Source organism: Megalobrama amblycephala, linkage group LG18 (genome assembly GCF_018812025.1).
Source record: "Megalobrama amblycephala isolate DHTTF-2021 linkage group LG18, ASM1881202v1, whole genome shotgun sequence".
NCBI lineage: Eukaryota > Metazoa > Chordata > Actinopteri > Cypriniformes > Xenocyprididae > Megalobrama > Megalobrama amblycephala.
This window is the reverse complement of record NC_063061.1, coordinates 9,206,274-9,232,519: the sequence shown is the minus strand read 5'-3', so window position 1 is coordinate 9,232,519 and position 26,246 is coordinate 9,206,274. Positions and strand designations below refer to the sequence as shown.

General features: G+C 37.3%; 1 protein-coding gene across 1 annotated transcript in view; it reads right to left on the bottom strand.

Annotated features, from left to right (window-relative positions):
* Positions 1–24,915, bottom strand: part of LOC125253108 (short transient receptor potential channel 5-like) — a 55,485-nt gene extending 30,570 nt beyond the window's left edge. Inside the window, exons 1-3 of the mRNA XM_048166888.1 lie at positions 23,948–24,915; positions 4,888–5,314; positions 2,136–2,657 (exon numbers count right to left, since the gene is read on the bottom strand). Coding sequence (XP_048022845.1) covers positions 2,136–2,657; positions 4,888–5,265 — 900 coding nt within the window. The 5' untranslated portion in view covers positions 5,266–5,314; positions 23,948–24,915. The remainder of the gene's footprint in view (positions 1–2,135; positions 2,658–4,887; positions 5,315–23,947) is intronic.
* Between the last annotated feature and the right edge of the window lie 1,331 nt (positions 24,916–26,246).

The window sequence follows — 26,246 nt, the reverse complement described above, 5'->3', positions numbered from 1 at the left end:
GGATAGCAATATCCCTGCTTCAAGACCCAACAATAGTTAGGAAGGCAGGTAAACAAAACAGTAGGAGTTTATGAGTTGCCCAACATAGTTCCATTCACCCTGCTCTAACTTGAGGGTACTTGAGCAGCTTATCACAGGGAATAAGCAAGGTGCTCCTTCGATGTTGCTGCTGCCCCAAGGGGAAGACTACATCCCTACGGCCCTACTCCCTAAAGGGGAGGAAAATGAAAAGTAACTCTCATCTCCCAGGGAGCTCAGGCCCTACTTAAAGGGTCACCGTGATTTTTCCAAGTAAGACATGTTCCTGGATCAACATATTTAGTTGATCCTGGAACAACATTCCTATCCGAAAATTTAGTCCTAACCTTTTCCCAACCCGTAAACCTAACCCTACCCATAACTTATCCCTAAAATCAGAGGGAAATGATAGTTGAATAACACTGTTGTGGAAGCACCTAACCCAGGTTGTAAGCCTAAACTTCACATAAATGGTAAACTTGTCGCTTAATTCTGATTGGTTGATTGGAATGTTGTTCCAGGATCAACAAAGATGTTGATCCAGGAACATGTTGTACTTGGTGAAATCATGTTCACCCTACTTAAAGACCCCAATGTCATTGGGGGAGAGCAGCTCATACCCTGTCTAGAGTAAAGGTACTCTACTCAAAACCCGCTATAGCTAGCAATTCATCTTTAGTAGAGCACCCACCAAAAGGGAGGCAATACCCTTACTTCAAGGCACAACAAGAGGTAAACAAAGCAGAGAGAGTATTGCAAGTACCCATCATAATTCTGTCTACTTTGCTTTATCTTAGGGGGTACTTGAGCAGCTTTCCAAAGGGAGCATGCAAAATGCTTTCTAACTTCAGCATTACAGGCTACAACTTTCAGTGTCTCCACTCTTCTACTTCTCATTGCATTCTGAAAAGTGTTTGTACCTCGGCAGAGCAGCTAAAGAGTGAAGGGGTTGCATCATCTCACTGCGGCCACTCCTTCAATAAGCTGCTAACACCTCCAGAATATGGAGGGAGAGTAAGCAAAAGTGAAGGGGTCACATCATTTCACCACGACCAGCCCTTCTAAAAACAGATGTCTCTCAACAGTTTCACCATCTGAGCTGGAAGAAGCGCAGACTCATCTCAACGCAACCACTCCTTCAATAAGCTACTGCCTCAGCACTGCTAATACCTCCGGTCAAACCAGAAGGTGGTCAAACTGAAAGTGAAGGGGTTGCATCATCTCACCGCAACTGCTCCTTCTAAAAACAGTTGTCCTCAGCAATTACCAGCTGCTGGCTTCTAATGCTAAACACTTCTGCTAAAAAGTTGTCACCAGAAAGTGAAGGGGTCACATCAAATCACCGCGACCAATCCTTCAATTATGCTGGAAACCAATTAAAAAGGGGATCACGTTCCATATTTTTTATTTAATTTCACACAACCACGCCCTCATATGTAGGGTGTAAGCAATAAGAAGGGTTCTCCTTGAGAAGCGAGTATATTTACTAGTCCACTAGTATGTAATAGTGTATTTTTTTTCTATGCAACAGAATTTCTGATGAAGTGCAATAAGTGCATCTTTATCCTCAAGGTGGCAATGTCTGATACACCATGATGATGTGATGTTTCACTCATAATTACTGCAGGTATAAAACAAAATAACAGGAAGTATCATCAGCAAAACTTGAAATGGCTCAGCGATTTACTGCAATGCAAATACTGAAGGCAATCAAATATTAGTGTCACTGTCACTTGATGGTGGATCTGGTGAAGAAGCTGTCAGCGACTAAAATATTCAATTTGAAGATGTTGAAAACGATAGTTTTGAGAATATGATTGAGATAGCAAATATGAGCCAGATGCTGAATGTACTGGGGATGAGAGCTTTGACGATTATGGTAAAAAACATCTGCTCAAACTGAACTCTTCCAAGTTCCAAAAGGTAACAAAATGTGCTTTAATTTATTCTTTTGTAATTGTTATTAAAATATCAAGAGCATTTTATACTATTGCAGCAGTTAGAAAGACATCCATGTTAGATATAGATCCGGGTCGCTAAAGACCCGAATATGTAATAATTATTGGTGAAACATTCATGCATTTAAGAGTTAAAATCTCTCAGTCTTGGATGCTCACCTCTTTTTGGTGGTACTTGATGGCTAGCTTGAGCTTGGCCAGGTCTCTGCATTCACGGGGATCCAGCTCCTCGCTGTGGTCATCCCGATGGTTCAGGATGGTCTCCAGCTCACGGGAGCTACGGGCCTGATCCAGCAAGTCTTTAGCGAAAAGTTTGCACTGCTGCGATAGCTCCTCGTACTCCTGCCTGAACTCATTCTCCACCTTACTGAGCTCCTTCAGCTCCCAGCCCAGCCTGAATGCTGTGAGGATGGGATCTTCGCTGGAAAGGGCGATGAGAGAGGGGCTGGCAAGAGTTTTGTAGATGTTCAGGCGTGAACGGGAGTGCCGCAGGCTGTCCACTTCGGAGCTGGATACACATTCCACGCAGTCACAACGGATCTGGTGTGGCCGCGGTATGGTGACTTTTCGTTGAACTAGGAGCTTGATTATCTCATAGTTGTTAGTGTGGGCAGCCAACATGATTGGTGTGATATCGGGTGTAAACTCCGAAAACTGTGTGTCCATCATGAGAGAAGGAACCTTGAAGAGTGCAAACAAAGACAGCAATAAATAATAGTGAAATTGCACTATTAAGGAAGTTATCAATCTTTACAGTTCAGTCCAATGTGCATAATATTAAAGATAAATCTGAGCAATTTTATAAGTTTTCATAAACAGTCAAATGGTACACTAGTAGCAGAGTTTAAAGCAGTCATTACATGTCAAATATAGTTTTTACCTGTCCCTTCCATTAATAACAACCTCTTTGCAAAGCTTGTCTTATATTGTAACGGACTGATAAAACATTCTGAAGATTAGACTGAAATGATCAGAGACCTTATGAACCCTTGAACTTGGCATATGAGACAATACATAATAAGCCACCTATTGTACCATCTGCATTTATTAATCTGTTTAAAGGGGTTACCAGTCCTTATATCATGATATGAGTCATTTTATTTCATGTTATTGACATATCACAATACAGTTATTTTTGCTGGAAAAAGGTTGGAAATAAATTTACATCCAGCTTGCACCATGCTTGGCTGGGCCAAGTTTCTGATAATCCAATAAGCATCATTTACATGTAAATATGGACAGGAGTGTTGATGAATACATCTGTGAGATCACAACACTAAAGAAGAATAACTACTCTTTTTGGACTTACATTAAGTTTTTATAGCACATCAAGGTTTTTTAATCTCAAAAGATTAAGGAAAATTTGATTCCTTTGTGGTATTTCATGGGCTTCTTCAGATATGAAATGAGTCATCCTGATCTCTATATTTCACTTCCCTTGAAAAAGGCCAGTGATTGAATTTAGATATGCTTCCTAAAGGCTCCTCACATTATGGTCTGAAAGCATACAGCAAAATGGACAGGATATCTGCAATATTAACACAGATTTCACAAATTCTATTTGATTCTGATTCACAAGCTCTTGATTGATTCACTTTGTTTGGACATACAGTATATCAGGTACAAGTACAGTATATATCAGTTTTTCTTAAGGAAACAATCTCTAAACTAATGGTGTAAACTATACAGGGAACCCTGTCAGTTACATTACTATAAAGGTTAAAATTAACAACAGAGTCTAGTTGACTAACTAGTAGACTAGTAGTCTAGTTGACTAAGTAGATAGATTGGCATTCCTTATGTAAATGTATTTGACCTATTGTTCACAAACTGTTTGATGTCCTTCCGCAGTTGAAACTGATTTGAGTGATTACATGGCACATAATATATTTCAATAAGTTTTTTCAACATACCTTCTGATGTTCATTCATGTATTGTGCTAATAGCAAAGACTAAGAGATGAACGGTTTCCGTGCGCTCTGTGCAGCCGCTTGAAGAGCGCCAAAACAGTAATTATTACATTTTGTGACAAAATTGACAGAATTCGAAAGCTTAAATTTTGTTTCATAGGCCTATCATAAGCAACAGAACAAAGTTTATTACGATTATTGGATGGGAGGCTCGCTACAAATAATGTTTAGTGAAGTTGTGATCACGCATGAACTGATAACAGCATAAGATCGATCTTGGGATTTAAAGGGATAGTTCACCCAAAAATGAAAATCATCCCATGATTTACTCATTATCAAGCCATCCTAGGTGTATATGACTTTATTCTTTCAGACAACACACAATCTGAGTTAGTATCCTGGCTTTTCAAAGCTTTATAATGCTAGTGAATGGGGCTTAAGATTTTAAAGTCCAAAAAAGTGGATCCAGCCATCATAAACTTGTTGGGTCAGAGGTCACTCTTCCACTGGAACTTGACATGTGTACGGCCGTTGCCAGAAACCCAGGTATTATAGTTTATAAACCCACCGCTTCACTTCAGAAGGCCTTTATTAACCCCCTGGAGTCGTATGGATTACTTTTATGATGGACTTTTTTGGGCTTCAAAATCTCGAGCCCTATTCACTACCATTATAAAGCTTGGAAGAGCCAGGATATTTTTTAATATAACTCCAATTCTGTTTGTCTGAAAGAAGATAGTCATATACACCTAGGATGGCTTGAGGGTGAGTAAATCATGGGATCATTGTCATTTTTGGGATGAACTACCCCTTTAAGAAGCAATATCGCTTCATAAAAATGAAGACTGATTCAAATCGATTAGTCAGTATTATCAGCCCAGTCCTACTCTGCAACATGTCTTATTTTTCAGTTTTTCTGGTTCTCCTCAAAATTAGGAATAGCATATCAATACAGCTTGGAATGTGACTCTCCCTTTAAAGGAAGTCACACCCTCACACACCTGTTTCTCGCCACTGGGCTTCCTGTAGGACAGCAGTAACTCCACCGCTCCCACCACTTCCTTGCGGATGGCGTAGAGGAGAGCGTCGCCCATGAGCACGCCATGACTCAACAGCAGCTCCATCACCTCCAGGTTCTCATTCTCAATAGCAATGAGGAGTGCGCTGCGGCCCAACGGGTCCAGGCAGTTCACGTTGATGTTGTAATAGATCTCGGCCTCCTCAAGGGCCAGTTTAACTCCAGCATAGTCGCCCTTCTCCACCGCCGTCAGGTAGGCTCGTTCCTTGGCAGAGAGCTCAACCTCCGCCCTCACAATCTGCAGGGGGATGCGATCGCGGTACGGGGAGTTACTGGCCTTGTTGTAGTACAGCTGCGCCATGGGGTTTATGTGGACTCGGTGACATAAGATGACACAAGTCCAGAGAAATCTGAGCAGAGATTGAGCAAACAGTCAGTTAGTCATTTCAAGATTGCAAATTAATTTGCTAAACTAGAACAAATCTAGATTGCAAGACACTTTTTACTCCAGTGAATATTTGTCAGGGTGGTTATTTTTGAAAGCCAATTTAGGTATATACACAAAGGTCTGATTTAAAAAAATAATTTCTACCATAAATGCCCTTAAAAAGGTAACCTACTGTACAGCACATATTTTCACCACATGAAAAATAAAATAAAAATGAACAAATAAAATCAATGATCCTTTCCTTAAAGACAAAGCATTCTGCGTCAGTTCAGGCAGGCCTCGTAGTCAAGCTCCGCTATCAGCTGATTCGCAAATTCCAACCCCACCCACATCAGCTGATCCGATTTCTATGGACTCCATTGGCAACTCTAAAATAAGGCGCATTACTTAAATGCAGCTTCCGTCTCTCTGCTTGCTTGGCTGCTTCCACTGCATGCTGCTTGCAACCCACCTCCTCCCCAGCTCCCCCTTAAACTTGTGTTTAACTTAATCAGTGTCATTCTGTTGTCATTGATGCATGCTCTGTTCTCAATAGGGGGATTTTCTGCTACTCTCCCAGTTAAAAAATGAGAGGTTGTCCCCAGAAGCTGCTGCTGTTCCCGGTCTTGGCTTTCATGGAGCTCATGAAAAGGACGGGGAATTTAGAACAGAGTCATACGGCCAAATTGTAACTTTAGAAAAATATTCCAATAAAAAATTGACTAAATTTTGTCTCTTGTAATTTTTGACATAAGTGGTCCTGACTGAAATTAAAATTCATTTACTCACCCCTCATGTTGTTCCAAACCTGTATGACTTTCTTTTTTGTAAATAAACAGTTTTGGTGACCACTGACTTCCAGCATGAGAGTGAGTAAATGATGACAGAACATTCTATCTTTCATTTTTGGGTGAACTGTTCCTATGAGGTATGGTTTTATGGTATTCACAGCAACGGCTAATAACCAACAAATATATGGTGATTTTGACAATTTAATTTGGAAAACAGAGTTCACAAAGTTATTGAAGTACAGTAGGCATTTGAAAGCACTAAAGAAAAGTATAAAAATCAACCCTTTATGCAATTGGACATTATAACTTCTTTATTCTTGTGACACTGTCACATAGGACACATGTTTTAACCGCTCTATATATTATAATGATTTTATGTATAATAGAGTTTTAATAGGTTTGCATGTTATCTTAGTCATTTTAGTCATTTTATTCCTCTTATACGTTTTATGTGTGTATGTCTTTAAATGATCTTGGGTCTACCTGTCATGTGAGTGACAAGCAAGTAGGAAGTAGACCACATAAACGTGGCAGGATGGCATGCAAACGGGGTCGATAACAGATCGACCCCATTTGCATGCCATGCTGCCACCTTTATGTGGCACCATGGTTTCACAGACAATATATGTATATATATATATATATATATATATATATATATATATATATATACTCAAAAAAAAAATGATTCTAGCTGCTTGTTCAGTTTATTTAAATAAAATAAGCTGAACCAACACAAATCTTTAGTTTTTTACTTAATTGGCATTTGCACTCAATTGTATTGTTAAATGAAATTAAATTTGCAAAATGTTAGGTTAACCTAAACCATTTGTGTTGGGACAACATGAATAATTTATGTTGCATTGATTGAAACTGGGCAGTGGATTTCTAGTTCCCAGCATGCTTTGCGTAGGGAAAGATCAGGACAGTAAATGTTGAACTTAAGTGCTGTTTAATGTGTTGTTTAATAAAGGGAAATACCTTTTAAAGTTTGATGTTCAGTTATATTTGACATTTAAAAGAGTTTATGTTATGTCGATTTTTTTTTTATGCTAAAGTGTAGACCTTGTGGTTAGGCTATGGGTGGCTACATGAAATAAATCTATGTTGTTCTCAACAAGCTTTAACTGTGCTAAAGGCAGTGATGAGAAGTTCTTTATCTGATCATTACTTGCATGCTATAAATGTTATTTAGCATATGAAGTTATTAGCATTGAAGTGTTATTTTAGTTTAGTTTTTATAGGAATATAAATAAATTAGTTTGAGGGCCAGCACATAATTTACACAGTCTACATATGGTCATCAGCTTTACCCCTCTCAACGGTCATGAAACATGTATGTCTGTGTACAACAGCTACTCACAACCTAATCACAAGTGCACATATTCACCACGATGGTAACGAAAAAAACAAACAAACAAAAAACATTTGATACGCTACAAACTCTTTTAAATGTTTAAAATAACTAAACATTAAACACTTAACAGGTCTTTCCATTTCCTTAAAAGCTGAGAAAACTTGAGCAACTCTGCACAAGGGCACCAGTCTGAATTGCAATACATTCACAGAATATGTCAAATGAAACTGGTGTGATCTCATTCAATTAGGATGAATTTTACTCATCAGTACAATTAACCTAGCTTAAGTTCAAATAAATTAGTTCAACTGTGTGGAAATAGGTGTCATAACTGAATTAAGTTAGACCAACAAGTTATTTTTTGAGTGTGTATATATTATATATATATATACAGTATATTTATATAATGTGCTATGTCCAGATGATCCACCAAAGCTACCAAGTGCAGCTCCCACCCAAGTGTTCAAGAGTCAGCTGGCCGAGGGTGTCAAACTGTGAAATAAAGATTTTTTTCTCATCAATTTGTTCAGGCTTGATTGAGCCCTGATTTCCAAGGAGAACTGTTCACTACAAGTGATTGAAACATTCCTGAATGATCAATCTGAAGTGCTCCCTCTACATCTGGGGTCAATATATTAAATAAGAAACTGCATGGATACAGGGGATACTATAAGTTTTACGCTTTATCTGTTTAGAATTATTTATATTAGCCCATTTAGCATTCTTTTAATGTGAGGCATATTTGCTTCTGTTAACGTGAAATGGCGTCGTAAAAATTTAGTGAATTAGTATTTTGACGGTGAAATAAAGTAATGCAACAAAATGAATTTTTTTAATAATTGACTCATTATTGTAATGTGTTACATTTAAAAGTAACATTTCCCAATACTGCTCAGCATGAGAAATTTGGTGGAAAAAAACAGCATACAAATGAGGGTAATGGAAAGTTTAGAACTGGAGCTGATGTCACATTATTTGTCTATAGGGAATCATATTTAGAAAGAACAGAGGGCCAATGACTGAGCCATGTGGTACATGACACACTGTAACAGTGGCAGCAGACAAAAATGCCACCTGTCACTGCAATATTTAAAGGGATAGTTCACCCCAAAATGAAAACTGTGTCATCATTTACTCACCCTCACATTGTTTCAAACCTGTATACATTTCTTTGTTCTGCTGAACACAAAGGAAGATATTTTGAAGAATAACCAAACAGATCTGGGGCACCACCATTTACTTCCATAGTATTAATTTTTCCAACGATGTAAGTCAGTGGTGTCCAAGATCTGCTTGGTCACAACCATTCTTCAAAATATCTTTTTTTCTTTCCCTTTAAGATCTGAAATACATCTATGCAGGTGAGACCAGAATATGAATTATTGTAATTTGCTCAGTTTAAAAATTAGTCATAATAAAGAATATATATACAGTACAGTCCAAAAGTTTGGAACCACTAAGATTTTTAATGTTTTTAAAAGAAGTTTCGTCTGCTCACCAAGGCTACATTTATTTAATTAAAAATACAGTAAAAAACAGTAATATTGTGAAATATTATTACAATTTAAAATAACTGTGTACTATTTAAATATATTTGACAAAGTAGTTTATTCCTGTGATGCAAAGCTGAATTTTCAGCATCATTACTCCAGTCTTCAGTGTCACATGATCCTTCAGAAATCATTCTAATATGCTGATTTGGTGCTCAATAAACATTTATGATTATTTTCAATGTTGAAAACAGTTGTGTACTTTTTTTTTCAGGATTCCTTGATGAATAGAAAGTTCAAAAGAACAGCATTTATCTGAAATACAAAGCTTCTGTAGCATTATACACTACCGTTCAAAAGTTTGGGGTCAGTAAGAATTTTTATTTTTATTTTTTTGAAAAGAAATTAAAGAAATGAATACTTTTATTCAGCAAGGATGCATTAAATCAATCAAAAGTGGCAGTAAAGACATTTATAATGTTACAAAAGATTAGATTTCAGATAAACACTGCTCTTTTGAACTTTCTATTCATCAAATAATCCTGAAAAAAAAATACTGTACACAAATATTTTGTACAATTATACACATTAAATGTTTCTTGAGCAGCAGATCAGCATATTAGAATGATTTCTGAAGGATCATGTGACACTGAAGACTGGAGTAACGATGCTGAAAATTCAGCTTTGCATCACAGGAATAAACTACTTTGTCAAATATATTTAAATAGTACACAGTTATTTTAAATTGTAATAATATTTCACAATATTACTGTTTTTTACTGTATTTTTAATTAAATAAATGTAGCCTTGGTGAGCAGACGAAACTTCTTTTAAAAACATTAAAAATCTTAGTGGTTCCAAACTTTTGGACTGTACTGTATATATTGGATGTTTCCAAATAAAAAATATAGATTTTTCCCTCTACAAGGGTTAAGGCTTAATTATTTCCAGGCCATCTTCCTTTTTTTATCAGGTGACTCACGCTTCCATTTTCTTTCACGCATTACCGGTATATTTGGTGTGACATGAAAGTAAACATCTCCAAACATGATCACACACCATTACCAATCCATAACACCCCTTCGATTTCTAGACATGGCAGGTAACAGATGCGTAAAATTGTGTGAGCAAGTGCCAAGATAGCTGGATTGTGTTGCTTTGCTTCACCCTATCTCGAGACACACCCTGTCTAGGCTTTACTAATCAATCCTAATTAACAAATAATTGATGAAATTGTGTGTGGATAAATAGAGATAAATGGATGCACCAAGAACAGTAACTTTATCCACAATTTAATGGTAAAATCATGTAAAACCTCACAAATGAAGTGTAAATTAATGTAAAACTGACAGGAACATGTAATACTCTCAAATTATATGTAGAATAATGTAATACTTCTCAAATTAAATGTAAAATAGCCGGTAACACTTTATTTTAAAGTTATTACACATTTTGCATTATGCATAATTACATGCAACTGACCCTAAACCAAACACTATAGAAATTGCATGGTTGATTATTATTACTCAGTAATTAATGTATAATTACATTGTAACAAGGACACCTTAAAATAAAGTGTAACCAAATAATCTAAAAACATAGAAATGAACACAATTACATATAAAATACAAAATTAAATGTAAATTAATGTTAAAAATCTCAAATCTCAAATAAAAAATGTAAACCTCACAAATCACATGTAAAATCATTTAAAACCTCACTAATTGTAAAATGCTGCCATTTTTAAAGGACACCATTAATCCATCATTTCAAAGAGTTTTTCCACATTTATTTGTATAGCGCTTTTCACGATACATATCGTTTCAAAGCAGCTTTACAGAGAATGCATGTCAACATTACAATTTAGAGAATCTGGTATCGGAGGTGACTATGGTTTCAGAAATGTACATTTAATCCTGCATTTAGCTAACAAATGAATTACATATTAACAATAATTAGGATATATAGAAATAGTTGTGATGACCAATCCAAAAGAAACAAGAATTGTTGGTCAAGACCTGCTATATAGGACTTTCAAAGAATGGGATGCAATAAATTCCGCTCAGGCCATTTTGTTCACTCAAACAAATATTAGCCCTCTGAGTTCATTGCAGTAATTCAGCCCTCCTGGCATCAGGATTTGTGATCCTTGCCAAAATCAAGACAGCTGTACAGATTTACTGTGACCCCATCAGTTTGAACCCCCATTTTATTTGATGCACTGTATATTTGACTACTCATGTCTGTGAGCATTTCATTGTTTCATTATGTAAGAATAGAGGCAGTGTGTTTTTCCAGTTTGCTATTGTACTTCACACCTCACTGCTTCATAAAAGCTGAACCAGGTTTCCGCAGGGAATCGACCCATGTTTTATTCAGCATATTTGTAGACCTAGACGAACATTTTAGTTCATTAGAGTGGTTTGGCAGTGAATGTGCACAGCTCCAAATACAATCGCTAATAAATTCATGTTTAAACGCTTCCATATGAAAACAGCACAACCTGATAAATAAAATAATACAATATAATATAATATAATATATATATATATATAATATAATATAATATAATATAATATAATATAATATAATATAATATAATATAATATAATATAATTATTTTCACTGCATTGTTTATTTTGTGTGAAATATTTAAAGCCCCAGATGTATTTCAATTAGATTTAAGTTTAATGATTTGATTTTAATTTGATTTCCTAATGAAGGATGTTCTTTAAAGTAAATGTTTATTGTCATTTTCTGCACAATCTAAAGTTATTTTTGGGAGTGGGGCATTTTTGCCTTTGAAAGCACAGCGAAGAATAAAGAAGGTAAGCAATGAGAGAAGAGAGAAGGAGTTGGGACTCCAAACATACCCAAGATGCTACTATGGATCCATATATCCCCTTTAATCAAGCACTCAAAAACAACCTGCAAAATCTGGAATTGCATCACTCAAATAGTGCTTTGCACAGATTTTTATGGGTGTGTTTGAGCTGTTTCCTGATTTGCATAATTCCTTTTATGAATTGTGTGAGGCAAATAACATTTTCAGTTCATTCTTAGAAAATTCCCCATAATGTAAACAACAACTTCAGTTAAAGAAATAATGCTTTCGTGAAAACAGTGCACTAAGAGTAGTGTGTGTGTTTTTGTGTATGTGTTTATAACAGGAGAACGAGACGGATGTTGTTGCTACATGTTTCAACAACAGGAATTACTCATTTGAAACTAGAAGCAAAAGCAAAAATCTCTTGTTAGCTGTACAGACCTCTGCCTCCAGCTATAAACAGAAGCTGAGCTGTTTTTAAAAGATGAACTAGTCTAGCACTTTGATTTTGACATTGTGTTAGAATGGCAGAATTCCACAGAGAAGAGAGAGAGAGAGAGCTAGAGCGTCATTCCCTCTGCAAGCTCAAAGAAACATCCCAGAGTGGCTGGAGTCATTGATCGTATTCCATGAGCATCTGCTGGCATTTAGTGTGAACACATATTTAAGTTCACACTGATCTCCCATGGCAGCTGTGTATTTTCCCCTCTGTCTCGCGTCTTGCTAGTTTAATGCAGTGGAGCGCTGATATGAAATGTTAAGGCTTCTGGTTTTTGCAGCACCTGGGTTTTCTCCATTGACCTGAATCATGTACTCCTCCTAAGATAGATCAACGAATGGGTCTCCTAAGATGTGTTATTTTTTCTTTAAATTTTTGGTAGAGATGTTTAGTACAGACATGGATATAAGATGATTTTTCAAATAATTATTACAGGAATCATCATGATTCCACATGCACCAAAAATTATTACTTTAACTTATTTAATCAAGCTGGCTTTTTTTCTTTTTAAAATCAAAGTTACAGGGAGACACTTACAATGGAAACCAATTCATAAATATTAAAATGATCAGTGTTAATAGTATAGAAAAATGATGTTATCATTATGTATGTTAGATTTTCTGTAAAAAAAAAATCACTCACTAACCTTTCGAGTTTATTGTTAACCCTCTGGAGTCTGAGGCTGATTTGGGGCTTGGAGAAGTTTTGACATGCCCTGACATTTGTGCTTTTTTCAGTTGTTCATAAACATATTAATGGAAAAAGTGTCATTACACTGTATTCAGCACAAACTAGGCTACAATAATATGTGAGGAACATGTATGTACATGTTTGTATTTTTGAAGGAATAATGTTTATGCGTGGTTATTGAAAAAAACAAAAACTTAAGTCACTGAAATAAGGCCAAAAAAAGTATATTAAATCTATGTTCACAAGACTTTTTAGTATTGGAGGTTGTAGACTAGAGTTTTTGCTTCAGAATTATGTAAAAATTATGCTGCCTACTCCTTCATATAAAACAATATATTGATTTAGTTTTTGTAAGACACTTTTTGTCAAGAAACACAGTATGCGTGGGGGCGTGAATCTGCATGAATAATGGGCCATTTACACCTGAGAAGACAAAAGAATCACATAGTAATGACCTGAAATGACTTGCATATTAATGAGGCCTATCAGTCAGGTAGGCTGTGAAAAAAAACCCTCTGTAATAATGTCTCAGCTCATCATAAACAGCAATACTGTGAAATATTATTACAATTTAAAATAATGGTATTCTATTATATTCTTTAAAATATAATGTATTTCTGTGGTGCAAAGTGTCTGAACAATTATGTTACCTCTATGGCATTTCATATAGGCTTTTAGCTTAAAAGCATGCACATTTGGAGAAATATTGATGGATTCTTATATATTTATGTCAATTTTCTATACTGAGAAATAATATTTATTGTCATCACTATGAGTGCTGGATACTGTGTTTTTAATTCATACTTGCAGCCGGAGGGCGCTCTTTACACCTTTAGTCCACAAATTCATAATATACAGAAGAAAAGGAACTAGGAACTAACGGCATGTCTTCTAGAGATCGCTAACCATTGCTTTAACATCCAAATAAACACTTTTCAAGACAATAAATACACGATTGAGACGATGAATGCATGTATTGCCTCTGAATTTGCGTCTGAATAGCGCTGGCTCCGTGGGCGTGGCCGCATTAGCGGATAATGAGCTGAATCACAGACTTCTGACATGGCTCTCTTTTCATACAGATTACATAAACACAGAATGTTTGTTTTCGATTTGACTTGCACGATTTAAAACCTGACATTTCAACATTTCTTTAGACGTAAGTGTCATTTTTTTGTCATTAGTATTCATAAGTTACAGTTCATTTTCTGAGAACTATCAGATTGGAGAGGAGAGATCACGCATCATGTTAGCTTTCTTTATTTTACAAAAAGCACAACATTGTGTTTTTACTCTGAGTGTACACAAATAAAAGAAGATATTCTATAGTTTCAATTGATATATTACTTATGTCTCTATGACAAGAAATGACGGAGTATTTTAAGTTTAAACTTAATTTCCATGACAACATAACATCATAAAATTAAAACCCTAAAATAATTGTTTTTATGAAATTATAACCTTCACATTTCTGTTTTCAAATCCCCCAAATTGGCCCCATTACTTCTACTGTAAATGCCACACTGTAACTTTTTTTATTATCAAATTGTAAGTAAGAGGTAGGCCGAGAGGATACCATAAGCGGGTCTTTATTAAAGGATCTGAGCAATAGTCAATCAGTGGCAGACAAATCCAAAACAGCAATCCAGAAATGTGAGTCGAAAAAGTGAAAAGAATGGTCACTTCCAGGTGTTCTTCTCCTAGGACGACCCCTTGGTCTGATCCGGGTGAGCTTGGTAAAAGTCTCTTATGAGTGATGGATACAAGATGTCCTTAGTTTCTACCCACGATCTCTCCTCCGGGCCGTATCCCTCCCAGTCCACAAGGTATTGCAGCTGACCCCCCTCCTGCGATTATCTAACATCTCCCAAACTAGGTAGGCAGGAGCTCCATCAATCTCAAACAGCGGAGGAGGTTCCCCGTCAGTTGCCACGGTTTCAGGAGGGACACATGTAAGGAGGTAATTAGCAGGCAATTCTAAATAATATGTAACAGGATAAACTTGACAAATAATCTTAAAAGGGTTAATGTATCTTGGACTTAATTTCTTGCAAGAGAGTTTCAGACGTAGGTCATGAGTGAAAAGCCACACTATTTGACCTGGCTGATACTCAGGATGAGGACATCTGTGTCAACTGACTTGGATCTTTTAAGATTGAATAGCTTGCTGGAGACAGACATGAGCATTGTCCCATACTTGCTCACTTCTTCTAATCCAATCATCCATAGAGGAGGCTCATATCCTAGGACACTGGAAGGGGGTCAGATCAGTAGAAGAGTGTGTGAAGGAATTTTGGGCATACTCTGCCCATTGGAGGAATATGCTCTACTTTTCCTGTTTCTGGCTAGAGTATGATCTTAAGTAGGCCTATCTACTGATTTCTTGATTTAGAAGGTCCACTTGTCCATTAGCTTGAGGGTGATAGCCAGATGTGAGACTGACATTGATGTTTAAATGTTTGCAAAAGGCTCTCCAAACCTTGATGTAAACTGTGATGCCTGATCAGTAACAATATCATTGAATAATTTATAAATTCTAAATACTTGGTTGAACAGAACTTGGGCAGTTTCCATGGCAGTGGGTAGACCTTTCAAAGGAATGAGATGACAAGACTGAGACATGGTCGATGGTGACCATGATGGTGAATCCTTGAGAGTTAGGCAGATCAGTGACAAAGTCAATGGACTGTGTGACCAGGGTCGTCAGGGAATAGGAAGTGGTTCTAAAAGTCCTGCAGGTACTTGTTGAGGTGTTCGTGACTGAGCACAGATCTGACAAGCATTTACATAATTATTCACATCGACAGATAATGTGGGACACCAAAATGAATTTCTGACCAAAGTGGTAGTAGATTAATAGTGGTAGTACGATTAATTCCAGGATGTCCAGAAGCGAGGGATGTGCCAGCTGCCATATCACCCTGTAGCCCAAGACCGGTTGCCCACTGAAGCTGAGCAGGGCTGAGCCTGGTTAGTACCTGGATGGGAGACCTCCTGGGAAAACTTGGTTGCTGCTGGAAGAGGTGTTAGTGAGGCCAGCAGGGGGTGCTCACCCTGTGGTCTGTGTGGGTCCTAATGCCCCAGTATAGTGATGGGGACATTATACTGTCAAAAAGCATCGTCCTTCGCATGAGGTCGTTAAAAATCCCAGGATGTCCTTCGAAAAGAGTAGGGGTGTAACCCTGACATCCTGGCCAAATTTCCCCATTGGCCTCTGTCCATCATGGCCTCCTAATCATCCCCATACACTGATTGGCTTCATCACTGTCTCCTCTCCACCAATAAGCTGGTGTGTGGTGGGCGTTCTGGCTGCCCTCGCATCATCCAGGTGGATGCTGCACATTGGTGGTGGTTGAGGAGATTCCCCCTTCAATATGTAAAGTGCTTTGAGTGCCCAGAAAAGTGCTATATAAATGTAAGGAATTATTATTATTATTATTATGTGTGGACCCATTGAATAATTCTGGAGCAAAGATTGGATGGAATGAAGATTTTGCCAGCCGGGTACTCTGGAGGGGATGGCTCCTCTTGTTGGACACACTGAATTTCTTACATGATATCCCACCGGATGGGTGCGATAATGATGGAGGGTGGCAAGATAGTTTCTGGTCTCGTCTGTGAATCAACAGTGTCATGGATACATGATAGTGCATCGGCCTTACTATTTTGCTCCCTGAACAGTATGTGACTGTGAAGTTGAAACGAGTGAAAAAAGTGCCCATCTTGCCTGGAGAGGATTCAAACGCTTGGCACCCTTGGCACCTACTCTAAGTTCTTATGGTCCATAATGACTTGAAAGGGATGAAGTGTGCCATCTAGCCAGTGTCTCCATTCTTCAAGAGTGGCCTTGATAAATAGTAAGTCCTTGTTACCAGTATCATAATTGCTTTCTGCCAGGGTTAACTTTGACTTTGTGAGAAGAATGCACAGGGGTGTAACTTGCCTGGTGTTCTATGATATTGAGAGAGGACAGCACCAAATCCACAGTCAGATGCATCAATATCTACAATAAAAGGGTCTGGATGCTTAAGATTTGGAGCTGCGGAGAAACTGGAGCTATGGTACTGAAGTCATCGATGAATCTAAAGTAGTAGTTAGCAAAGCCTAGAAATCGTTGTAGCTCCTTGACAGTGATGGGTATAGACCAGTCAATGACAGCTTTTACCTTGGTATCATCCATCTCAACTCCTGAATGGCTAATATTGTATCCCAGGAATTTGGTAGACGTAATATGAAACCCACACTTTTTGGCCTAGACAAAAAGATCATTCTGGGGCAGGCATGACAAGACAGTTCTTACATGAGTGATATGTTCTTCAATGGAGCGTGAATATATCAGAATATCATCTGTGTAGACAATCACATATTGTTGAGTGAACTTGGTGGCTTTTTTTACTAAATACCTCAGCTTGTAATTTTGAAGACAGACTTGAACAAAGAATGTGCTTCAAAGCGACTTCATTAAACCCACTTTGTGCAGTAAGAGTGGGAAACTGTATAGACCTGAAGCATGTCTGTTGCCTTGACGTCACTCAGTAAATTCAGTCGCTGCTTCCATGCCCCCAGCAGGATATTGAAAGACATCAAAAATCAATTGAGTGAAGTAACTGTATGACTGCTGGATATGTGTGTCATGATCCCAAACTGCTGTAGTCCATTCTAATGCCTTCCCGATAAGCAAAGTCATGATAAAGGAACACTTTGTATGGTCTTGGCTAAAAACTTCAGGTTGGTTTGAAAAATAGATAGAACACTGTGGTAGGAAATCAGTACAGTTGTCAGGAGAACCATCAAACTTATCAGGTTATCAGGTAAAGCGAACTGGGTCAGGACATGGGGCAGTAAGGGGCCAAATGTACTATGTCAAATGATTGTTGGTGGCATGCAGTGGCAATAACTGATGTTGAAAACCCTTGAGCAAGAAGAAGTAGGTCGAGTGGATTCCATGGGCGGGTCTTTATTAAAGGATCTGAGCATAAAATCCAAACAATAGTCACAACTCATTGTCAGGTCATAGGCTTTGGTCGAAACACAAGCAAAACAATCCATTGGCAGACAAATCCAAAACAGCAATCCAGAAACGTGAGTCAAAAGAGCGAAAACAATGAGTCATAACAGTAATCAACAACAATGGCATGTAAGAACGCTTAGTAAGGCAGTGGAACTGGCAGTACTTCACAATATGGCAGTGGGAACACATTGCTTAAATACAGGGTGACAGGAAATGACAAGACATGAACTGATGTGGCAGGAACAGGAAGTGAGTGAGTTCAATATTCAGGTGAGGGCTCCCTCTGGAGGACTGGAGCCTTGTCAGATGTTACACAAATACAAAGGACAAGTCAAAATTATTATAATTATTTATGTGTGTGTGTGTGCGCGCGTGTGTTTTTGTGACATATCAGGACACAAATTTGTATAATGACATAAGTTTGACATAGGTATTACAAAGAGAGGGTGACTTATGAGGACATTACCCCATGTCCCCATTTTTCAAAAGGCTTATAAATCATACAGAATGAGTTTTTTTGAGAAAGTAAAAATGTGCACAGTTTTCTGTGATGGGTAGGTTTAGGTGTAGGGTTGGTGTAGGGCGATAGAAAATACGGTTTGTACAGTATAAAAACCATTATGCCTATGGAACGTCCCCACAATTCACAAAAACAAGCCCGTGTGTGTATGTGTGTGTGTGTGTGTGTGTGTGTGTGTGGTAATTATGCCACAAATGCTGTTGTTCTGAACTTGTATTAAACCCAGAATATGCCTTCAAAAGGAAAAGCAATGATTAAAACAAAATGTCCTCTTGACCATCTAAAAGCTTTTTGCACTTGATTCCAGGGTGAAGGAGAGCATGCCAGTAAACAGGAGTGTATATTTGGATCTACTAGCATTATAAGATATTGGTCAATATTGGATATTTAATCATGGGCCTTTGTTTCCTTTTTTTTAGATTTAGATTGCACCCAGTATTTTTATGATCTAGAAGTACCTAAAAGGGATGGCAACAATTACGACAAATAGCTCATTAGTGGGAGGATGGTGATATAGATGTTGGTTAGTTTGGTAAGGGTAAGAGAGCATGATAGAGATTTAGTTTAGGCAACAACAACAACAACAACAACAACAACAAACACCTTGATTTAACTTTTATATTCTCTCTTTATATGTTTTGGTTGAATGTATATGCACATGACCACATGAATTTCAATCTGTCTCGAATGCATCTCGCATCACATTTATACTTGGCTTTTTAATAATCAGATATCCAAGTATAACTAAGTGTAAACAGCCCTTTTGTAATGTGGTGCAAAATAAAGATTAGATGCAATCAAGCCAATTGCTCTAATGTAATTTGTAATGTATTAATGTAAATATTTGTCAGTTCTGTGAGGCCAGATAAATATATATTTGTTGTATGTAATTGATATAGTTTTAAAAAAATATATGACAATCAATAGGTGAGATAACAAATGTTCTATTTTTATATAACAGTGTGAGAAACCATGACAGAAATCAGAACATCGTGTACTGGATACCATTTTTTGGCTAGATAGGACCATGGAAATAGGCCTACATGAGTTAGATTCTACCGTATCACAACCTTTAAATTAAGGCTGCACAGTTAATAGTTTCCAAACCATGGCTATTTCAGCAGTGAAGCAAAACTGATTGAAAGTATGAGGGAGGGCTGCAGATCTGGGCCAAGATCATCAGACCAAGCAGGTTTTTCAAAAGTCTGTTCACAAAGTTGCAATGTATTTGTTATACATTATGCTGTTCAGTAAAAGATACTGTTCTCAGTTCAGTGTACTGTTGAAGTAACTGGAGCGCTGCTTAGAATGCATCATAGCATCGTAGGATCATATACAATCAAACCAAAAATTATTCAGACACTAGATATCATTTTTTTAATATATTTTTACTAGTGGGTGCAGGACACTATAGTTCATTTATGTAAGTGAGGATAGCAAAATAAAGTAAACTGTGACATATTATACCCAAAAATTCTTCATACAGTGGACTACCAGTAAAACTGATCAACCAAAAATTATTCAGACACTTTGACCTGACCATGTCAGTGTTATGTCTCGACATAATTAAGATACTTTTTTTCTGACACAGTTTAACTCTGAGATCTTGTCATATTTTATTACCATTTTTTTAAACTATAGTGAATAAACTGTATTAATGAACGAAATGTTCAAGGTATCTGAATAAATTTTGGTTTGACTGTACTTGGAGATATTGTAGACTTACAATAGCCGACATGTGCACAACACTGTGAAGTCCACAAGACCACAGGGTGTCCCATTTGTCACGAGTGCCCACTTTACGGCCCTCGATGCAGACTTTTGCCGAGCCTGCACTGAGGCGAGCTCTGCAGCAGACTTCTACCTGACAGTCAAAGCACTCAGTGTCACAAAAGTACGGATTCAAAGGAAGACTGCGAGTATTTAGGGTGCCATTTGGGATAGGTCTTGCATGCACAACTGTATGCAGAACAGAGCAGAGCACTGAAAATGAAGTATACCTGGGCCTTTACTTCAGACTAAAGCCCACACACTGCACAGATAGTCAGTTCGAGATGCTAATTAGGAACAGGCAGCATAGGGGAGCCAGTTAGCAATTCCACAGCACAGAAATCCCTCACTTCGCTGTACTGATCGCCATTAACCCTATAGAGCTGACCTGCGTCACAATTGCTGCTTTCACAGAGCATCAGTGATGGTGGACGAGAGGGCTTGTCTATGTAAAACCTGAACGCCACTTTGTTAAAATGACTCATAGAGACAAGAGTTCTGTACACGCTTCTCACCACGGAACAGGGTCATTAGCCAGACCGGCCCTAATTCAATTGGTTTAGGATGTACTGACATCAGGATGCAGCTGACAGCAGGTGATGTCAGATTGGAATATTGGTTGGAATATTTTATCTGGGATACAATATGATCATTTTTGGGGCCTATATACCCCTCAGCTGACACTATATGATCCCAGGATGCATCAAAGTACCATTATTTGTCATCAGTACCATTATCATCACTGTACCATAAAATTACAGAGCTTCTTTCACTAATGTGACAACACAAAAACAAGAGGAATGTATTCAGAATGGCATACAGTACTACCATAGTACTACCAAAATGAAAAACACAAAACTAAAATGAAAATGAATAAAAACAAAATACTTAAAAATGATCATCAATGATACTAAAATAACACTATATGCAACTGTTTTGTATGAATGGAACACCCAAATGGAATACTGCATGCAGTATTAACAGTAATGATCCAATTATCAAGCACACTTTGAGCGATAATTGAGCGTTTGTGTCGCACCCTGTTGCTGTGTTACAGTTTCACGTTAATGAGATATTCATGGAAACCTTTCATATGGAAAACACAACAAAAACAATGCTATTAACTCTTGGTAAAAAGCAGGTGAAAAGGAAGAGTCTGTGTTCAGAAATGAGCTCTAAAGATGCTAACCCTCATGATGTTATATAATAAGAGAATTGCGAAAGCAACCCTGAATGTTATTTACAGATAAGTTAATTTGAGCATGAAAACAGACATCAGAAGTCAAGTACTGTATATCAAAGCACACCTGTGACCGTCAGTGCAACGTGCCTGTAACCTACATAATACTGAACTATTTTCATGCCTGACACTTTAAATTACACGTGCAGACCATCCACTACCTCAGTGACTGCCTCTCTGTCTCCCAAAGTGTTTTAAGGGCTTCCTCTTCTAGTGTGCTCATAGATGATGTTTTGATGTTTTCCATATTGGCCTTACTGGGACATTGTCAGGAAACATTGCTTTGTGATTAAAAATATTTGTTGTTGTTGTTTTATGTGTTTTTTTTATCATTTCATTAAAAAATGTTGCTTTCAAAAATAAATAATACTTCTGAATAACAAAAATGTAACCACACTGTAAAAAATGACTGTGATTTTAACGGTAAAATATTGTAAAAATGCTACGGTGAAAAAACGTTAATTGGTTTACAGAAAGTTTCCGTACTATATATGGTGAATAACTGTAACAGATCTAACGGTACGTTTATTGTCATTTTATGGTAAAATACCGTTAAATTTACAGTTTTTGGAAGTGAAAAATAACATCACTGTATAATTAACAGTGAAAAAAATATATATACTGTATATATCAGTAATCGTTATATCAGTTAATAAAATCTGTTTTTTTACCGTATATTTAACAGATTTTTTTTTTTTTTTTTTTTTTTACGTTGCTACCATATTTTTTACGGAAAAGTTCTGGCAATCAGCCATTTTTTACTGTAAATTTTACAGGGATTTTTTTTACAGTGATTACAAAACATAACATATATATATATATATATATATATATATATATATATATATATATATATATATATATATAAACCAAAATTTATTCAGACACCTTGAACATTTCATTAATTAATATTCATTTATCAGTTTATTCACTATAGTTTAAAAAAAATGGTAATAAAAGAATAAAATATGACAAGATCTCAGAGCTAAACTGTGTCAGAAAAAAATAATCTTAATTATGTCAGATAACACTTAAGAAAACATGGTCAGGTCAAAGTGTCTGAATAATTTATATATATATATATATATATATATATATATATATATATATATAAAGTTAAAAAAAATGTTAAATAATAGAACTTGACATATCAGTATAAGTGAAATGCAATAAAATACTGATCACGCACTTAAGAAAAACTTACTTTTGGTTGATCCATGTCTATTTTAATGCGGAAATGTTACAATATAACAGGGCTGAACAAAGAATGAAGGAAAAAGCCGAACAGTGAAATTAATTAAATGAAATGAGTTTGTTTCACTCAAATAATAACGAAAGTTCATTGTACTTAATAGAAAAAGTTGCGTGAACTCAAAACTTCATTGTAGTAAGCTGAACTTAATATGATTGAGTTGAGTTGCAGCAGATTTGTAATTCCTAGCATTCTTTGCTTCAGACTGCATAAATAAATGTTGAAATTAAGTGTTATTTTGTGTGTTTTTGCACAAGATTAACAAAGGGAGACATAAGTTAGCGTTTAATGTTGTGTTATGCTGGGATTTACAGGATGCCGGTGACGTGATTGTTAATGAGAGACGCCCGTGCACTACACTGGTCTTGCTCCGCTTCCATGGCTTTCGGCTCTGCCCCACTTGTCACAAAAATTTTAAGTTCGACTAACTTAAAAAAAAAATAATTGTTAGTTCACTTAAATGTTTTGAGGTAATATGTTTCCTCACATGTTTTGAGTATTCTAAATTTATTTTACTGTGTAGATTTTCTATTAAAAAAAAAAAAAAATTGTATAAATCAAATTATTTTACAGTGTCCTTGTTAATTAATCCAAAACTAAACCCTAAATTCAATTTGCAGATTATTGTGGTTAAATTCAGTACCCTGTTAATTATATCAGTAGCGAGTCATGGGGACACGTACAGTTTCCTGAGGACAAGCCTTCAAACATCGCTGTTGGAGATTCATTAAAGTCTTAATAACCTGTTGACCGTCACAGACAGCTGCCATGCTTAAATGTGTTTGTGTGCTTCGACAACACAGTGGGTTTTTCCCCCCTTTTTTTTCATAAAATATTTCCTAACCATATTCTGAGCTCTCAGGACATAATAGTCTTAACTAGCAGTGTAGAAAACCTTTCTAAAAATCTATTTTCTTAAATAGCTACTCATTGGTATATAAACTGTTCATTCTCATCCGTTATGATAACGCTTTCTACATTCTCGCATCTTCCTGCTGTGAAAACCCTGTTCAGAGTCACAGATAGTATATCGAATACATTAGATATATATATTGCTGTTTTTTTCTCTCCACTGATCCTACTGCACCTTCAGCAACATGTTAAAAATTCTAATACTTTTCCAAAGGATTCAATATTTTCCTCATGGAAAATTAGGAATGCGCACTCACCCAGCATCATCTGGCTTACATGTTTCGTCTCTTCTCTCTCACAGGCGAATTTCAAGAATATTCTGTCTTCAAGCCTGCTGGCAGCGCGTTTGCTCCGGAGGAGAACCATTGAGCGGCATTAAGCCCACCTCAGGGACTCCATTGATGGGTCACAGTGGAAAAGGCTCCTGCGTGTGCTTCCCAGCTGTTCGCTTTGATCCGGATTCAGCCCACCCTGATGAGTGGCAGGAGAGAGCTGAATTCAACCACACATCTCACCAGGTGAAAGCACACATGAAAAGAACTAATCGATGCAGAAATATCTAAACCATTCCAGGTCTCAGCGTGTTTTGCAGTCGTCCCCTCTGTCCGCAGAGGTTCACAACCCCCTTATCGGTGGTGCGAGGGTACGGGGGGCTTGGCGTGCGCTTGCCTCCGTTGTCATGGTTGCCGGATGGAGTGCCGTCTTCTGCCCATGCTCTACCTCGGTCTGTCTCTGTGCCGCTCTGGCTGTCTCTCTGTTTTTTTCCCTTTCTTTTCCTTTTCCACCTCACCCTCCTCTCTCTGTCTCTGTGTCTCCATCCCTCCCTCCCTTTTGCAGCATCCCCCAATTCCCCTTCTCCATCATCTCTCCCCTCCTCTTCGGCACCCAGGTTGTTTTTTAGTTGTTGTCATTTCAAATCCTGCCTGTCTCTTTCTTCGTCTTAAAGAACTACCAGTGCTTGTCTGATTCTCCCCTGACTTTAGTGTGCTGTTTGATGTTTCTCTCCTGAGCACTTCGTTTTTCTCGCTGGGAATGACAGGACATGTACAGGTGACAACTCAGCCCACTGGAGAAACAGACAGATGCGTGGGGTTTAGCGCTGCGGTACGTTCGCTCTCCCTTCACACACCTACACACACACACACACATCATGATTTGTTACATTTCTCCTTGGTCACAGTAGTCTCAGCCTCAGTTAGCACACCCAAAGTCTGTTCACTACTTCTGTTTCATCCCACAAAGCCATGTAGAGTTTTTGTTGGAGTAGCAACCAGTGTACCAGTAATGCATTTTGAGTTACTTTTTCTCATCTGGGCTGGGCTTGCTTGTTTGTTATTTAATAACAAAAAAGTTGTATTTTTGGCAAATGTAAAGGCCCTTTCACACCAAATGTGAAATGAATAAGCCTCAGTGCTGAAGAAAATGCAGATTCACTCCTGTACAGTAGAGGGCGCAGCTCAAACAAACCTTTCAGCTGTAGGAATATACCAAATTAAGGTGCGGTCACACTGCACTTCTCGTTCCATTGACTTCCATTCAAACGCATGCGAATGCGTCAGACCGAAAACGCAAGCTTGTGCGAAAAATTTCCAAAGTTCAAGTTTGGTGAACTCTGACCTGCGAATTCGCATCACGTGAAGACGTGCGACCAGTAGAAGATTAAATCATCACGGCATGACCTCTTGACTGAATTAAAAGAATGATATTTTTGCTGTAAAGTCAAGTAGGTTCTATATTTTTACATTTTGAATGTATTACTTTAAGTTATGTGTTGAATTCATGTTTATAAAAAAGATGCTGTAGACAGTGACGTCATGTCATGACCGTTACAGAATCCAAAGAAATTTCGCACGTTCAAAGTCTAGTGTGACCGCGGTTTTAAATGTCCCACTTCAGACCTCAGTGAGTTCCAGTCATCACACGTCATGTTCACATGATGAGACCATATTGTGTTTTTGTGTCGATTATGACAAAAACAGAATAAAAATAACATAAAATCACTTTGAAAACAGCAGACGAAAAGCAAAAACGATAAAAATGGTATCATTACATAAAGTCAATGTCTAACGTTAACATTTGTTTTTACGTTTATGCTTGTTGGACTTGCCGACATCTTGGAAAGGGTTGTTCGATGTACCCCGAGTTCACATGCCGAATGTCCGAATTTGAGTGATGTTTCCAGATGTTATTTCCTAGAAGGAGGTGGGGAAAATCCAAATTCCGATTTGTCTGGAATGCAGCATTTCTTCAGTGACATCATCGAATTTCAGCAGCAAAGACATTGCTTAATAAAGTGAGATTAAATACATAAAGTATATTTGTGTAATTTAACATTTAATTAATGCAGGTTTGTGTAATATTCCGAGTTTGAATTACACTGAGTTTATTCATTTTGAGAAATACTGAATGTGTGTTTGTGCAAGTGAAAATGCTCACTAAATGCTCACATTTAGGCCCAATTCCAATTCTACCCCTTACCCCTTCCCCTTTCCCCTTCCCCTTTCCCCTTCCCTTGTTTTGCGCGTTCACGTGAAGGGGTAGGGGTGTCCCAATTCT